The following is a 19,371-nucleotide window of genomic DNA, read 5'->3' as shown; positions in this document are numbered from 1 at the left end:
TTGGTGGTTCCAAAATTCAAAATGCTAACTCTTCAACAGCTTCTTCCTATGCTAGCCAAGGATGCCTGGCTGGCAATCCTAGACTTGAAGCTTACCTGCACATCCCAATAAGGGAATCCTGCAGACAATACCTACATTTCAGGGCGGGCTCCATGCAGTATCAGTTCTCTGCACTTCTGTTTGGCTTATCTACTGCACCCAGGATGTTCACAAAGTGTCTAGCTCCAGCCATTGCATTTTGCAGGCAGAGAAATATTCAGATTTACCCGTACTTGGACGATTGCCTGATTCAGGCAGAGAGTCAGAACTTGCTATTACATCACCTGGTATTTGTAAAGAAACTTCTAACCTCAGTGGGGTACACCATCAACGAGAAGACATCACACCTATTACCCTGCCAACAGATTGTATTCCTGGGAGCAAGCTTGAACACAACTTCCCAGATGTTTCTCCGGAGTGAGGAATGACAAGTTTGACAACCTACTTCAAACTATTGGCCACAAAAACCCGGCTATCTGCAAGGAAAATACTGCAAGCTCTGGGGTTCATGGCCTCTTGCATTTTGCTAATTCCGTATGCATGACTGCATATGAGGAAACTTCAGTGGTATCTAGAAAGTCTATGGTATTAACATTCTCAGGGCCTGGAAACAATGATTCCTATAATTCCTTGTCTAAGAGCAGAGTTCCTTTAGTGGGCAGAGGCCTGCTACCACAACAAGGGACTCCCTTTCACTCTGCCCCCTGCCGCCCAAACCCTAACAACAGATTCATCAGACTGTGCATGGGGGGCTCACATGGCAGGGTGCATTCAGAGCAAATAGAACCCAAAACAGATGCACCTGCATATCAATCGAAAAGAAATGTTAGCTGTACAGAATGCTCTGACAGCCTTCAAAGACCTTATTCTTCCAGGACAACTATTGGTAAAGACGGACAACACCACAGTTATGTGGTACATAAACAAGCAGGGGGGAACCCACTCCTACCCTCTCTGCAGACTAGTCATGGCTCTGTGGAACACAGCCTTGATCTACCAAGTGCACCGACAAGCTCAATTCCTGGCAGCAAACTAAATTCACTGGCAGATGACTTAAGCAGAAATCTCGTGGACCCACAAGAATGGAAAATGGAACCGAAAATATTCATGCTCTTGAGGAACAAATGTAGGACACCAGAGGTAGACCTGATTGCCTTCCCTCAGAACTACCAATTGAACAAATTCTGCACCAGAACTCCCACAGTCAAGCTTGGAAAATGGATGCCCTGTCCTTTACCTGGGAAGGCCTTTTGGTGTATGCCTTTCCCCCTCTGCCTCTCCTCTCGAAGGTTCTACTAAAGATCAAAAGGACAAGCCAATGACAATATTGATTGCACCAGACTGGCCACGCCATCACTGGTACCCTTTTTGCACATTCTGACAGTGCTACAACCATGCTGCCTGCTTCAGACCCCTTCCCTGCTGTCCCAACATGTGGGTCAGATTCTGCACCCTCAGTTTCAAACCCTGAACCTTGCAGCCTGGCTAATTCCCTGAGCTCACCTCTAGCAACCCTCAGTAAGCAGGTGCTGGATGTCATTCTTGAGGCAAGGAAGCCTAGTACTAGGAAATCTGACTCAGAAGAGTGGAAAATATACTTTTCCTGGAGCCAGACACAGGGGTTGGGCACAACGGTGCCCAGCTTACCTCACATTCTAGATTATTTAACAGAAATGCTCCACAAGGGCCTATCTTTCTCATCAATTAAGATTCATGCCTCTGCCATTTCAGCACATTATAATACTGAGCCACCCCTCTTCTCTCATCCCCTGCTAAAACAGTTCCTTAGAGGGGCCAGCAATTTAAGACACCCCAGGAGAGCTCCCACTCCAGCCTGGGAACTTAAGTTTGTATTGGAAACCCCCCCCCCCCTTTGAACCAGTTGCTACAGCAGAGTTGAAATTCCTTTCTTGGAAAACAGACTTACTTCTAGCCATCACTTCAGCAAGAAGCGTGTCTGAACTGCAGGCCCTCATGGCAGTGGAACCTTTCATTATCTTCCAAGAGGACAGGGTTTCCCTCAGGACTAATCCATCCTTTATGCCCAAGGTGGTGTCTAGTGTGGCCCAGTCCATTCTTTTGCCTACTTTTTTCCCTAATCCTTAAAATAAAGGGGAAAGGATACTGCATTCTCTGGACGTGCACAGACAGCATAGATTATATTTGGACAGGACTAAGCCTCTTAGAAAATCTGACCAGCTGCTAGTTAGCCTTGCTGCAGGGGCAGATGGGAAGGCCATTTCAAAGCAAACAAATTCCAAATGGATAGCCCATTGCATTCATTTCTGCTACAAGCACCTTGGAAAACCTACCCCACAGGGAATAAGATCACATTCCACCAAGGCTGCATCTACCTCTACGGCATTTCTCAGAGGAGTCCCTACCAGGAACATCCTGGAAGGTGCTACCTGGATATCTGTACATACTTTCACCAAGCATTACCACCTGCCTATTTTTTCTAAATCCAGAGTTGGATTTGCCACAGCAGTCTTACAGGGCCTGATTGCTGGCCCTAATGCCCTTTAACTACCTCCACCCTTCCTTAGCTTTGGGAATCAACCCAAATGTGATGATTGCAAGAGTGAAACACAAAGAACATAGTACAGTTGTGTATACTTACCATAAATGTAGATGTTAGTGTATTCACTGTTGCAGTCCTGGTTACCCTCCCTCCAGCCCCCTGACTTCTCTTGGCTCTACCTTTCCTTCTTGTTTGGCATATATTATATCGTGTATTTGCTTTTCCCTGGGGGTGTACCATACCATATAATTGCTTCTTATTGTAGGGGCACCTGACATCTGAGGCAAGAAAAACAGATGTAATGGCGTTGGCTGCATGTTTTATACCCCTGACGACCTGATGTCATGGAAGAAGTGACAATATCCGACGCAGAAATCCGAAGACTCTGGTATTCAGGCCGGCTGAGGGCTACCTGCAGGCAGATAACCCAAATGTGATGACTGCAACAGTGAATACACTCGAACATCTACATTTATGGTAAGTGTACACAACTGTACTTTCTGTGCACTCTTTAATGGTCTTACTATAAAAGGAAGAGCTGATATTGTAACTAGGCATTTTAGTCTGTCTTTTCAGCAATGCAAAATGGCGTCTGTGTCTCAGGCAGTTTGACTTTCCTAGGAAGAAAAAAGGCCGAGACAAGGATAGGCCTCCAAAGGTTAGACACTCTGACGACCCCAGACTACTGTCCACCCTTTCTCAAAGCAAGGTTACAGTAGAACTGAGTAAGGTGCTTCGCAGCCCCTGATGACAGCTGATGATCTGCTGCAGGCCTCTGCTGAGACCCATTTGGAGTCTGGTACACCACCAGATTAATCTCCTCCTGCGGAGATTTCGTTTGTTCCTCACGAGGTTGGGTCCAGAGCTGCCTTGCAGGCACCGGCTTCTGCAGAGCCCCCATCGACATCCAAAGTCAGGATTAGACCAACGGCAACGCCACCGGTCAAATTGACTCTGTATAAGGCTACTGAACCAGCTAGGCCCAAGCCAGAATCTACCCCCCAAAAAGATCCCTCCACAGGGCCCAAGCCACCGACCTACTACTAGCCAGCCAGCCCTTCAGTCACAGCAACTTCTCAAAATGGCAGATGACCTGATGACTTTGATCAGGGGTAGCCAACCTCCCCCTCCCACACCAGCCAAAAGAAAAAGAGATGCCCCCCAGAGGTCCTCAGAAACCCAGAATCAGTGGATTCAGATCTGGAGGAGTCAGAGATGGAAGACCAGCCCTTAGCAGCATTCAAAGACTCTGATGCTGATGATCCCATCCCATCCCCACTGCCTCTCCCCCTGAGGACCTTTCTTTCAGGTGAAACTCTAAAGGATAATTATTACTTAGGGACTGTGATTCCCGTCCAGTGGTTGGGTCATTTTGACCTGTTTTTTATATTACTTAGCTACTGATTTGGTAACCCTCACACATCACATAACTAATGTATATGGTTTAAGCCTGTAGGCACTATTTCACTTATGTGACGTGGGCTTTTTCAAAACCAAAGATAATATATGGCGCCCTTTCAATATCTCCGTAACAAATAGACGGGTTGGATAGTATTTTTGACTATAATGTATGTTGTTGGTTGGCAATTTTGGATCTTAACTGGACAATATTTATGGAACTCAGCACTGCATACTTATTATGGGGCTGATATTTTTCTATTACACAGATTGCGGAAGTTTTTGATGCTCTTATGTGGACATAGCACTGCAAGTAATTACAGGGGGAAATAACCCAGCACAGTAGCTATTATTGTTCATGATTTTCAGTACCTTTTTGATCATATACGACAGCAGGGGCCTTTCTGTCCTCATGATTTATGTAGTGAAGCGGTTTTGATTATCTGAATTATTTGACTGAGTACTTGGCACTGACTGTTCATAATCTAATTGGACACTATATATACTTTGATATTGTTCCTATTTTGCCATTCCTTATACATTAGTCAATTAATTTTTTACATATTTTTTGATGAGTATTGTTTTGGTATTGATTCAATCCAGTATGGAACTTATGGATTTATTGAAAGGCCTCTCATCTGATAGAGATGACCTAGTGGCTTTTGGCCTCACCAGTCTGGGTGAACATAATAGCAATGAAGCCACTTTGACAACAAACAGATCTGAGGTCGCTTTTCACAAATTGAACAAAGGTATGAATACTCTTAAGGGCCAATGAATGGCATGCCAAACTTTTTAATGCTTATATAGCAAAAGATATATCACCTAGAAGGCTTAGAGTCCGCACACAACCTCTAGTTTCTGAGGCGGACCCCCATCTTACTAGAACAATGGGCTGCGGCACAGCACAAGACATCAATTTAAGATTTTGGCCTCATCATGATAGGACCATTGACAAAAATATTTTAGAGATCACTGATGTGTAACGATGTTGTCAAATTTGAAGGGCAGGAGGGTTATCAAAACAACCTAAAGAAATTAGGGCAGGATCTCCTAACCCTAGAGCAAACATTGAAAAACAAGAAAATGAGTAAGTTCCACCGAGATCTCACTGACTACGAGGATAGGCATCCGTTCTCAACCAATAAACATGTCAGATTTGATCCTTTTAATAGGAAGGTAGTGAAAAGGGAAAGACCCTGGTCTATCCTCAAAAAATCAAATACATCCAGTTGTGATGAATCAGGGGAAGAATCCTCTACGACTTTGGAGTCCAGTACACAACACACCTCCGACTCACCAGTATCTAAAAGGAGGAATTCTTCCACCTCTTTAGGGTCAAGCGTAAAGGGGGGGGGCACGGGGGTGGACAGCATGGGTAGATCTGTTGAGGCTGAGTGTACAGAAATAAATAATGTGTTGAATATATCATCGACTGAATTGTCTCCTACACATGTAAAAATATTGAATAAAGGCCTCAACTTCATACCTGGTTTCTTTGTTCATGAAGACATATTTGTTAAAGATGTCTCTGATTTTTACTTAACGTGAAATTATTTTTTCAGACAACCGCTGACTCAGAACCTCAGGTATCACAAATCAAACTTTGTCCCACCCATGCATCCCATTTTGTCTATGTTTTACAACTCCATTCTCAAAGATCTACATTTTAACTTTAGGGATATTTGTGCAAAACACAATAATGTGTCATACAAGGAGATGGACATGATACGAGAATTGGCAGCTAACGAGGAATTGATAATATTGTCAGCAGACAAAGGTGGAGCCATTGTGGTACAAGATTTGTCTCTATACAACTCCTGAAGCTATGAGACAATTGTCACATAATATGTATTATACACACATGGTATTGGACCCTACACCTGGTTTCAAGAGGCAAAAAGATGAGTTTTTGGAATCTGCCAGGGAGGAGGGAATCATAACAGACAATATTCTGTATCATCTTACAGTATCTGACCCTTGTAGTCAATATATATTTTTTTACCTAAAGTCCACTAAAATCTACAAAACCCACCTGGCCGACCTATTGTCTCCGGCAGAGATTCAATCACAGAACCACTATCCCAGTTCCTGACATTACATCTCAAACCCTTGCTTAAATGTGTTAGAGCTGGAATACAGGACACTACAGAGTTTCTATGGATTATATCAGACATGCAGTTAGAGACAGGGTGGTATATGTGTACTTTGGATGTTTCTGCATTATATACCAACATCCCCATTGGGCAGTCCTGCTTCCACCAGCTGGTGAATAAGACCCACCTCACTGCCAGATAAATATTACAAGCCCTGGGATACATGGCCTCCTGCATCCTGCTGTTACCCTTGGCCAGATTGCATATGCGAAAACTGCAGTGGTACCTAAGGAACCAGTGGTACCAACACTCCCAGTCTCTGGAGCACCAACTACCATTAATCCCTTGCTTAAAGAAGAAACTCCTGTGGTGGGCCCAGGCTTGCTCCCTAAACAAGGGGCTTCCTTTTGTCCTTCGCCCGCACAAGTAGACCTTGACCACGGACACCTCAGACATTGCCTGGGGAGCCCAACTGGAGCTCTGCAAACCCAGGCCTTTTAGGGACAGGAGGTTCTAGGTCTACACATCAATTTAAAAGAAGTGCTGGCAGTGCACAGAGCTATCCCAACCTTTCAAGAGCATCTGTCACCAGGGGTACTCCTAATCAGGAAAAACAACACCACTGTCATGTGGTACATCAGCAAATGGGGGCATTCATTCCTACCCCCTATGTTGCCTTGCCATGAAAATCTGGCAGTTGGCATCTAATCTAGGACTGCATCTCTTAGCTCAATACTACCCAGTGAAGCAAAACACCCTGGCAGGTAACTTAAGCAGACAGATCATGGACTTCCAGAAATGGAAGTTGCACAGAGACCTTCATACAGATCACTCGCATTTGGGGGGAGCCAGACATAGACCTTTTTGCAAGCCACCAGAACTGTCAACTGGCCAAGTTCTGCTCAAGACAGTGTCACCCAGAAGCCTGGAGGATGGATGCCCTCTCCTTCTGCTGGGGAAGCCTGTTTGTGTATGCCTTTCCCTCACTTCCTCTGATACCCAGAGTTCTACTCAAGATCAGAGAAAGACCAAGGGCTATCCTGATTACCCCAGATTGGCCAAGGCAGCACTGGTACCCCCCGTGCTCCTCAGCATAAGTATGCACCCTCCCTTTACCCTGCATTCCACTGCAGACCTTCTTACACAACAGGGAGGGAAGCTCCTGCATCCAGGCCTGGCCACACTCAAGTTAACAGCATGGCTGATTCCTCAAAGGCAGTTAACGCTGCAGTCCTTAGCAATCAGGTGTTAGACATTATTAAGGAGGCTCGCAGACTCAGCAACATAAAATCGTATTCCTCTAAATGGAAGAGATTCACCTGCTAGTGCTCCACCAGGGGTGCTTCCAGCACTACAGCCTCTTTACCACTGGTTCTGGATTACCTGGCAGAGCTCCTCCATAAGGGTTTGTCTTACTCCTCTATCAGGACTCATGCCTTGGCTATCTCAGCCTATGTCCAGGTGAATCAGCCTTTATTCTCCCAACACCTATTGAAGCAGTTCCTCAGAGGTGTGCCTCACATCAGACCGCCAAGAAGGCCCCCTGCGCCAGCTTGTGATCTAAACTTTGTCCTGGAAAAGCCGACTCTCCCCCCCCCCCTTTCGAGCCAGCTTCCTCAGCAGACCTCAAATACCTTTCTTGAAAGACTACCCTTTTGCTAGCCATCACTTCTGCTGGGAGGGTATCTGAGCTTCAGGCTCTTATGGCCACTGAGCCCTTCATCATCTTCCACATGGACAGGGTCTCTCTAAGAGCCTACTCCTCCTTCATGCCCAAGGTGGTTTCTGAGGTGACCCTCAACGAGGCCATACACCTACCTACCTTCTTTCCTAAACCAACAAGTAGAGGGGAGAGAATTCTGCATAACTTGGATGTACAGAGAGAGTTGAGATTTTACCTTGACAGGACCAAATCAATCAAGAAAACTGACAAACACCTAGTTTCGCTCGCCCCTGGGGCAGAGGGGAACCCATTACCAAGCAGACCATTTCCAAATGGATCTCTCATTGCATACATTTCTGCTACACCTTCCATGGAAAGGGTCTTCCCAAAACTGTCAGATCCCATTCCACAAGAGCAGCATCTACCTCCACAGCCTTTCTGAGGGGGGTTCCTACCAAGGAAATTCTGGAAGCTGCTACTTGGACATCTATCTACACTTTCACCAAGCACTGCCAGCTGGCTACTTTCTCCAAAACCAGAGAAGGATTTGCGTCTGCAGTCCTGTAGGGCATGCTGGCATCCCCATAATTGTCCAGCTTTCCTCCACCCACTTCCTCTGCTTTGGGATTCTTCCCACAAGTGATGACTGCAGCAGTGAAACACTAAGAACATAGTATGTAGGTGTTCGAGTATATTCACTGTTACAGTCCTGTTTCCCTTCCACCTACCCCCTTTTTCTTAACTATTGTATTTATCTTATCTGGGGCTCCAAGACCTTTGAGGGCAAGAAAAACTGATGTAATGGTGTTGGCTGTGTCCTTTTATAGCACTGACAACCTAATTTCAGCCACACTCACAGATCAGACGACGCAGGAGGGAAAACCTTTACTCTGGTACTCGGGCCAGCTGAGGGCTACATAGCAGGGATAACCCACAAGTGATGACTGCAACAGTGAATACACTTGAACATCTACATTTATGGTAAGTGTACACAGCTGCACTTTATGGAGTACCTGTGAAGTGAAGGATTCAGTGTAGAAAATGTAACTCATAAAGCACCACAACAGGATAGAGCAATGGATATCCAAATTAAGGAGAAACCAGTGGAATGGGAAGCAACCAGTTAGTTGTCATATGAAGGTATTTTGGAGGCTTCCATAGGATACCAGTATAAACATTCACTTGAGACAGCAAGGGATGGAACAGGGAACTGTGGCAACTCTAACTCAGTCACTGATGAGGAATGATAGGCTAGTGAGTTCCTATATGACAGAGCAATGGATGGAATGGGATGAAATTGAAGAGAATGAGGCGCATGAAGATGCTAAAGAACTTATAGCATACCAACAGAAAATGGAGAATAAAAAGTGCGCCCTCAGCTAAGAAGAAAAAGAGGTAAGAGAAGAGTTGCTTGATTTAGTAGAGACAGACATATTAAGATCAATGAAAGAAATTGACTGCAGAAGGTTAATAAAACCCAAAATGTTAGAAGTTCGATAAAACAAGTGAACATTGTAATTAGGACTGTCCTTAGAGATCCATGCAATATAACAGAAGTAAACAGGATATATTACTGTGCAGCTAAATTAATAACAAATAAAATTCTACCACAACAATACAAGGTATTAAGGGAAAGGATGGGGAGAAAAGGAATGCCACCATGGAAGTACCGAATACAGACGACTATAAAGCAATTAAGACAAGAAGTGTCACTGTTAGACGAATATAGAAGAGGGAACAGATCAGCAAAAATACTCAGATAGACATGATAAATGCAGTGTGCAGTATTATAATGGATCAGGATATATGCACTATCGCAAATAAACTAAAAATCTCAGCACAGGCTGAAAAACGTAGAAGATACGGAGATAAATATAAAGGAAAAGTACAAAATAAGCAATTTATTGATGACCAAAAAAGTTTTATAGAGAACTGGGAAACAAGGTAAAAAGAAAGACCACCTAAAAAGAAGAAATAGATGCATTTTGGAGAAGTATTTATGAAGGTCCTTGGAACATAACAAAGATGCTAAATGGATAGAAGAAGTAAAAGAAAGAATAAGACGTTCAAAGATACAGGATATGAAATGGGATGAAGTAACAGCCAGAGAGATTGAAACAAAGTTAAAAAACCCTCTAATTGGAAAAACCCAGGCCCAGATGCAGTACCTAACTTCTGGTTGAAAATATTGACATCTGTGCACGAAGATTTAGCCATGAGTAAGAACTATTTGTATGCACACCCCGAACAGACACCATCCTGGCTAACAACAGAAAAAAAACAATGCTCCTACTTAAAAGTGAACCTGCAAGCTACCCTAAAGATTATAGACCAATAATTTGCCTTCTGATGACGTACAGACTATACACTGGAATTGATGCCGACAGAGTTTATAGTAATTTAGAAGAAAAGTCAATTATGGCAGTAGAACAAAAGGGAAATAAAAAAATCCTATGTAACAAAGGATCATTTATTGTTAAGTCATAGTGGAGAACTGTAAAAAGGGGAAGAATCTAAGTATGGCATGGATTGACTACAAAAAAAAACATTTGACAGTATCCTACATTTATGGATAGCATGGTTACAAATGTGTAAGTTGCAACCTACAATTACATCACAGCAAACCACTTTGCAGTTAAGCCATGATAAAGGACAAATTATTATTCCAGGGATAAAAATCCAAAGGGGGATATTCCAGGTTTGACTGTCTGTTACCGTTGCTGCTTTGCCTTGCCCTTTAACCCATTAAGCTGTCTGTTTAACAGATTAGATCATGGCTATAATTTGGCTCCCAGTAAACTACAAAGTCTAAAGACTTCATCTTTGTCGATGATTTAAAACTGTACAGAGCATCAGATGAGGAATTGAAAGCACAGCTCCAAGTAGTTAAAACTTTTTCAGATGATACAAGAATGTCACTTGCTCTTGATAAATGTGCAAAAGCAACCTTTAAAGCAAGAAAGAAGCAGCACCAAGAAAACATCAGTTTGGGACGAGAATGTGATATAAAAGAACTTGAGCAAGAGGAAGTGTATAATTATTTAGGAATTGATGAAGTATTAACAATAAAACATGAACTGATGCAAATACAATTTAGGAATATTTTAGAAGACTTAATTCTAAAAACAACATTGACACCTAGGAACAAAATTCAAGATAGAGACCAATTTGCTTTTCCTGTCCTAACCTACAGGTCTGGAGTGATTGACTGGCCCCAAAAGGTGTTGGCTAGATTAGACAGGAAAGCAAGAATGCTTCATGCTCATCGAATGATTTATAAAAATCAATTCAAACCAAGATTATATATTCCCTGTTCCGAAGGAGGAATGGTCCTCCCTGAAATTGATTACATGTATAGATCCGCAGTTGTAGGACTCCACACATCTACTGACCTCACAAGATCCAAATGTAGTGAAAGTTTTGAAACATGAGGAGAATAAATCTAAGATGACTTCCCTGCTTAACTTAGCAGAAGCATATTGGTGTCAAGCAGGAATGGAAATTAAACCAGAAGTACATAATAATCAGGCAGCAACTGAATGTGCCAAAAAACAAAAGAAAGAATATAAGGTGAAGGATCAGATAAGAAGGCAAGAAATGTGAAAAATGCACAAGTATAGTTGCAAGTATGGGAAACTCCTGCAAGAACCTCATATTGATTAGGATTGAACACAGGAATAGTTAAAGAAAGGCTAATTCAAACCAAAAGATGAAAGGTTATAAAAGGAAATGTTTTGGTGGCCCAAGATAGTGGGCTGTGTACACGTTGGTTTACAAAATCAATTGAACATGGAAGAAACAGACAAATGTCGGTTTTGTAAAACAGAATTGGAAACAGTTGCACACCTTGCTGCTGGTTGTGATGGCAGGAGGACTGTGTACTGAAAGGCATAATAATGTGGCAAGACTGTTGCACTGGGGATTGTGCAAACATTACTGTATTGAAGTAGCTGAAAACCACTGGAAACATAGGCCACAAAGCATCATAGAAAATGATGGAGAGACGCAAAGTCATAAAATATCAGGATTTACAGGTAGAAACGAGAGCAGTGTGGAAGAAAGAAACCCAGACATTTCCAATAGTGGTAGGAGCAACGGATCTTATAAAAAAGAATCTACAATTGTATGTAGGTATGTTACCAATGCATATAACCCCATACAAATTGCAGGAGTTACTAGGCACATTGTTGGTACTGTGAGGAGCACTTCTGACTGACAAAGATTGAAACAATACTAATTTCATGAACTTTAATCATACGTTGACTTAGGAATGAGGTCCATTCCTGTCATGGTATTAGAAACCCAAAAGAATTGGAGAAATTATAAAGATAGAAAAGAAAGTAAATAATGCTTGCTTTTTTCATACATTATATATTACATATTTTTTTAAATAATTGTCATTCATTCCAACATTACATAATTTGCTAGATTCCTTCCTTCTTTTAAAACTCGTTCTTCCTGCTGCACATAATTCTGCATATTGTTCCCACAAATGTATTAATTTCTACCATTTTCTAAAAATCCCAGATCTAGTTCCATCTGTTCTACAGCATTCTGTACTTCATTTTTGGTTGGTGTAGATTTTCATTTGTATTTTCAATAATTGCTTTTTTGGCAACTAGTAGCATTGAACTTAAGGCCTTCCTATGTCTAGGCAAATCAGATCCCATGTCCTTGCTCTGAAGAATCATTTCCTTAGTTACAGCCATTTGCTCCCTCAGTATTTCTGACAGAGTACTCTGTATGCAAGTTTTAGAATCTGGCAACTCATTGCACTTCCCACCACCAAAAAAAATGTTCCCAGTTACCATAGCTCTCAACCTTCCATCTCCAAAATGAGGAACACTAGCCCTCATGATGTGGAACAAATGGGCAAAATGTGGAACACATACTAATGGCTTACTAACAGCTTCAATTAGGAAAGTCATAGGATGGTTAACATATGCTGGTTTTACTTATAAAAAAGGATCTTTTAATGAATTAATATGATTAATTTCTATTTACCATGGATTTCACTTAAAAAAAATTCCTAACACTGAATGTGTGACAGATTTTTCAATGTGGAACTTCGAGGAACATGAACTTTTTAGGACCCAAAATGAGGTACACTTGGCAGGTATGCCAGTTACCTCTCTTTTCCATCACACCTCCAGTGTTTATCTCCCTGAGGAAAGATTCTTTGAAGTCTTCTTGAGGTATAAAATACCAGTGCAAACACTTCCAAGCAATAATCCTAAACCTTCTATATTTTGTTGCAGGCTTAGTAGCCAAATGTGTCCTCCCGTTGTTTACTTGTAAATTGCTTTTCCATTGTCTCTTTCTCTCCAGTCTTTTTTTAAACTCCTCTGATTGATTCTTACAGTTATCTTGCAATGTTTTATATGCCCTACTAATTATTAAGCTTGCCACCTTTTGTATTGGCTAAAACCGGACCAAGGCCACGCTCCTCGCATCACTAGTAACCCGACCCATTCCACCCCTCCCCCAGCCACATTCCACCCATTGTGTGACATCATCCTGGCATCAGCTGATGGGGGGATGCCCTCTTTTGCCGTTCTTGATGCCTGCTTTCTGCCAATTTGCAATGCTTTTCTGTAAACTCATTCCCTCCAGTACAACTCTTTTGAGTGTGCATCTAACTCCTAGTGGGTTTGGACTGAGCCTTTAAAAATTAAGTTATCACCTTACAATTCTAACAAATACTCATTGGCAGAGGTCAGATATCAATTCAATTGCGTTTGCCATCATGTATACTTCAAGATAAAATATTCCGATACCTTGTATGTAGCATGATTTTGGAATTATTAATGCAAGTATGAACAAGTAACATTTGACGCCTAGAGAAGCAGTAGGAGGTAATTGCAGATGCACCTGGAGGCGTCACTCGGATGTAATGAGTTAAAAAAAAACATAGTAAATTCGCCGATTTAACAAAATCAGGTAGTCTGTTTCCTTTTTTTGAAACCGAATACCTGTGTTTGTACAGTGTTTTCCAGACGACTGGACAGTTGGTTTGATTTCTGGATAGTCCGAAGAAAAAACTGATAGGTGGCAACCCTACTGTTTGTTTTTTAACAGCAGCCAATGCTCTTGATTCAACTAAAAAACTTTACTAGAACAGGCCTTGCAGTTAGGATTCCCCCATCCCTTTCTCTTTGCTAATCCTTCTTGGCTTTTTCCCATTCTGTTAACTTTCCCTTTCCCCTCTCTAGTTATTTGCTCCCAATACCTTGGTTCCTTTGCCAGTTTTCTCCAGTAAATTCCAGCCCCCCTTGCATATATGTTGTACATAGACTGGCAGTTTTCCTATTGGAAAAATCACCTTTTAACATTCCCATATTAACTTCTTAAAATACTTTTTTCAACTTTGATTGTAATATTCTGGCTGCTATTTTCTTTAAGGCCTTGCATCCAAAATCGTACTTCCTTATTGCTTGCCTCCTTGAGACGTATACTTCATTGTAGCAGTGCTAAAAAGGGTGCCCTTTGGACCTTTACGGACTTGTTATGGACTTGTTATGGAACACTGTCTTCCTAGTCGTGATCACATCAGTGAGAATGGCACCCCACCTCATGTTCTTAAGGACAGTGTGGTACTCAGAACATGCTGGCAACCTACCTCATTTCTGTAAGTACAGTATGGTACTCAGAACCAGTCATTGTTCATGCAAAGTAAACCAAATCAGTCTGCTAGTTCACTGTTCATGTTCTCCAGCTCCTGAAATAAAGTACCTCCTCCACTACATGGATGTCCACATGAATAAAATGAGGGAAAGTACCTTCTCCCCTGCATGGAGTTCCACAGGGTATTAAGATTCTTTATTAACAGAATTGGAGTTCAGGAAGTGCCTTTGTAGCCCGTCAAAAAGGTATTCATGTATCCAAGCTTCCCATTTCCAGATGGCTCTAAGGTTGTAGCAGATATTCCTCTATCAAAGGAAGGGTGCAGTTTCTCCAGAGCCCATGTGTGGGCAATGGCCAGATCCTACTGCCCTTCTAAAGGATGTCTTGGTTGGACCATATTTGAGCAGCAGACAGTTTTTGTATGATTTTTCCCTGTGTGCCTGCCAATAATAAAACTGTCCTCCTCCTGGCCTTGAGCCTTTGTGTTCTCCCATCATGCATGGCGTTCCTGGCATGGGGCAAGAGCCAGCTGGAGGGGAGTTTTATCTGTGCAGCTATGAAGGTGGTTGTACCCTCGCCTGTATTCAACAGTTTGTTCAGTGTGTTTTTGTTAAGACCATAACCCCATTCCTTGTGGCAGATATGGGAGCCTTTGTTAATGAAGGGTGGCCTTCTACAACCCCCATGGATATGAGTGCTCCTCACCCACATACTGAGGGCTACTGTCACTGGCTTAGTAGGTGAAGCCCAAGTCCCAGGTTAAAAGCTGCACCTGTGTAACTTGTAAAACTCCACTTGCTTGTGTTAAAGCCACCCACACCTTCATTTTCTTCCTATGGGGTAGGTAAAATAGCAGTAGCTGATCCACCTTTACCCACATCCTGTCATCACATCCAGGGCATGGTCCCCTTTGGGGTTACTGTGGTTGATTACCTAGACCTACCTGTTCTTACCAGATACGAAAGCTGCATACTTACCGTAATGCTACATGTGTAAGAAGGGCGGCCATCTTAGTGTACTGTCCTTATTGTAGTTACCTGCACTTGTTTAGTGTTGCGAAGGTTCACACACCTAGAAGGATATGGGAGATTAGCAGTTTGGTAGAAGCTAGGAATAGAGTTAAGCAGCTCAAAGAAATCCAGGTACCAAATGGTCTAAAGCCTGCAGTATATCCAGGTACCAAATGGTCTAAAGCCTGCAGTATATAGTCTTCCTTTTACCAAAGATAGTGACTCTTACTGATTTAGTATCATTTTATTTTCAACATGCCATTTATTTATTTTACATGCAGCATACAATTTTACTGACCTGCTGTGTCTTTTCAACAGTACATTTGCCTGTTTCTATAGGACCAGAGTTTGAATACTGATTCTAGTTTTGCCCTTTCAACAGCAGTGTTGGTTTGGTCTGTCCATCATTTTCCTGTTTTATTCCCAGAAGTGGAACTAAGTAAGATGAGAGCATTTCCTCCACTAGATGTCCACCAGGGACTGTCACCACTCTGATGTAACTGGCCATAATGCAGCTATTTTTCACAGTCTCTGACTGTCCTCTACCCCTCTCCACTGCTGTCCGCCTCCATTTACGTAGACCCCCTCAATACTCCTTCATAATTTGGAAGCATTTTCATCCTATAATTACTTCACTGTGTCATACTTGGTATTTATTTACAGCTGATTCCATTTGTAAATAACTCGACTGTTGCAAGTTTGATGTAAGCAGTAATGTTTTCTTTAACTGTCATATTGCTGTTCTGTATAACAATCTTCTACTATTGGGGACAAAGGAAGCCTGACTCGCACTAAAGCATGCACACAACTGGTGGCCAATGGTATCATACACACCGACTCCACAAAGATAATAAACTTGCTAGCGGATAGGTTTGCTGAAAATTTCACTCCCTTATCCTCTCCTAACTTATAACAAACCCTCCCCCAACTCCCACCCCCCTCCACACACTTACCCATATGAAGAGCAGGTCCTCAAAGCTTGGTCCAGGGCAAAGAACAGAGTCTCTAAGTGACCAGATGACATTCCAGGCTGTCTTCTATACAGGCTAAAACATGAACTAGCATCACCACTTAGTACCCTTTTCAGTCGTAGCCTGACCACAGGTTTGTTCCTGCAGAGTGGAAAGCAGCTACAGTTATCCCCCCCCCACAAAGGTGGCCTAACAACAGACCCAGGGAATTACAGTCCCATAAGTCTGCCTGTCTCCTCTGTAAAGCCACGGAATGTATCATTGTGGACCTCGTGAATAGGGACATAGGTGACCTCCAAACCCTGGATCCTACCCAGTTCGGTTTCATGAAAGGCGGATCCTGCTTGTTGAATCTGGTAGATTTCTTTGAGGGTGTAACCAAGGCCATTGATGAGGACAAATCTGTGTACACAGCATACCTCGACTTGGCAAAGGCTTTTGACACTCCCACATTCAGGCACTACCAATAAACTTAGCAAACTGAATGTAAACCCCTCCTTTGCAAGATGGGTTGACAACTGGCTCACAAACTGGACACACACTATCAAGGTGGGTGATTTCACATCAACCAGCAGCCCTATTACCAGTGGGGTGTCACAGGGGTCAGTTCTGGGCCCCCTACTGTTTGGTATATATTTCTCAGAAGTTCAGGTCAAAACTAGAGAGTTGTGGCTGACCAGGTCTGCACACAACTGCAAACTGGGTGCAATCATTGAGTCCCTAGATTGTCAGTATACTCCAGGATGCCTTCACACAGACCAACAACTGGTGCATTTGTCAGTCTCAAACTGAATGCAAGAAATGCATCATCATTCCCTTCAGCACAGACAATGTTCCTTCACACTATCGAATCAATAACAATACCCTAAGTACCATGAAATGATAAGGGACCTGAGATAACAGGTTCACCACGATCTTAACATCGACCACCATGTGTCTACCATTATAAGGAAAGCTTTCCACATAGATCACTTGATTAGTAAAGGCATCACCTCAAGAGCAAAAGAAGTTATAACCCCCTTGTACTCGGCACTTATCTGGCCCATAATTGAGGATAATACCCCATTCAATATGTGCCATACTTAAGCACCTGCAGCAATTGGAGAGACCTCAGGGTTTTTTAACAAAGAAGATCAAGGGCCTTCACCATGTGCCTTACACGGACTGACAAAGATCCCTGTCACTATGCTGTGTATCATATAGACTTCTTGGGGACTTGTACCTGGCTTGCAGAGCAACCAAACCTAATGAACTTACTGCATATCCATAAATCAAGTCCAGTCTAGGACTACCCATTCTAGGATCTTAGATATGGCTTGCGACTTAAATAGGACATGCTGGAGGGATAGATTTCTCTCCCAGTGACTGCCACATCTTTGGAACAGGCTACCAATTCATGTAAAACAGAGCACCTCTATGACAGTGTTCAAGAAGAACCTGGATGAGTGGATGGAGCACTGTAAATTCTTACCGGGGATAGCACCCCAGTGGACATGAGCAGTCATTACTAAATGCAACCTTGGGTGTTGACTAGTACCTGTATGGTATTACATTGGGTTGAAACAGCTAGGCTTAACATGACATCTGGGTCGATAGCCTAGTAATTTTCTATGATCTGCAGGAGCTCCTTGTGCAATAGATACAGTTGTGCTGTCATCTCTGTGTGCTTAGGTAGTACTAGTCCCTCTGTCTTCTACTGGTCTTGGATGCCCTATAAGCTAAGCATGTAAATTTTGTGTGTGTAGCTTATTTTACATCTTTCAGGCAGCTCTTACAAATGTTACATGGGATAGAGCTGTGGGACTTTGGTCTAGGTACATCCGCATGGCTTGTGTGCACTGCAGGAATTGTTGTTTGAGAAGGTTTTCGGGAAGGAGACCCCATCTGTTAAGTACTGCAGGATACCTGCATTTTGTGAATGCCAGCCACTACTACATATTCCTCACACCTTCAGTCTCTTGGAATTAAGGAAGGGAGTTTTGAAGCCCCTCATTTCCTTGTTTCCCGTGCTACAGTTCAGTGGCAGGAAGATACAGGAAAACCGTGTTTGGCAGTGCTTTGGTATCCTTTGTAGCCGGTGTTACCAAGAGTCTTAAAGGAATGTCTAATTCAGTTGGCACTGTTTAGGGGAATGTCTAATTCAATTGGCACTGTTTTAGTATCATTGCAGGAAGATACAGGAAAACAGTGTTTGGCAGTGCTTTGATATCGTTTGTAGGCAGTGCATTGGTATCGTTTGTAGGCAGTGCATTGGTATCGTTTGTAGCCGGTGCTACCATAAGTCTTAAAGGGATGTCGAATTCAATTGGCACTGTTTTGGGGAATGTCGAATTCTATTGGCACTGTTTTAGTATTGTTGCTGAAGGGCAGCTCCTGCTGTTGAGATGCACTGATGGGAAGGACTTGTCAGCTAACATGCTGCCAGTTATCTTGTGGTGAGAGTAGGTACTTGAGTGCTAACCTTGGGTGTGTGTTTGTAAAAATTTGAAATGAGTGTGACAATTTACTTGTTCCCTTTCTTGCCCCGTCAGATTGATTTTTTTCTCTTCTGCTTTGCTGAATGTGTATATTGTTGGTGGTTTGTGGTCATTTACATGTCCCTTTTTTGTCCCTTCAGGTTAATGTTCTCTCCTCTGCTGATGTATATTGTTGGTGGTTTGTTAATCTGATTTCTTGTTGTTCTGCAGGTTTAGTTCTGTGCAGCTTCTTGGAGATTTGCTGTTCTACATATCTGGAGTTTCTGGAAAAATGACAACTGAAACTGCTTCAGAAGATGATAATTTTGGCACAGCTCAGTCAAACAAAGTAAGTATTAATGGTGTAACTTGAGAGTCTGAGGTATTTATTGGGTTATAGAGCTATGTGGAACCTGGCATTACATGTGTGGAGATCACTTAACTTTGTAGACATCAGTTACTGCAGTAGATGGTGGTACAGGAATTTTCATACACCGAACATATCTTCCTCTTACAATCTGAAGCAAATGAAAATATTTTAAGTTCACGTAATTCAATGTGTAACTCATTCCCACCTTGCAGTTGGACTTTGC

General features: G+C 42.6%; 1 protein-coding gene across 1 annotated transcript in view; it reads left to right on the top strand.

The window, feature by feature from the left end:
• Positions 1-19,371, top strand: part of GCN1 (GCN1 activator of EIF2AK4) — a gene marked incomplete in the record, with an annotated part of 2,100,248 nt that overhangs the window by 1,468,788 nt on the left and 612,089 nt on the right. Inside the window, 1 exon segment of the mRNA XM_044068902.1 lies at positions 19,010-19,127. Coding sequence (XP_043924837.1) covers positions 19,010-19,127 — 118 coding nt within the window.

Source organism: Protopterus annectens, chromosome 4.part0, assembly GCF_019279795.1.
Source record: "Protopterus annectens isolate FY-2018-M chromosome 4.part0, PAN1.0, whole genome shotgun sequence".
NCBI classification, from domain to species: Eukaryota; Metazoa; Chordata; order Ceratodontiformes; family Protopteridae; genus Protopterus; species Protopterus annectens.
This window is presented reverse-complemented; position numbering and strand designations above follow the sequence as displayed.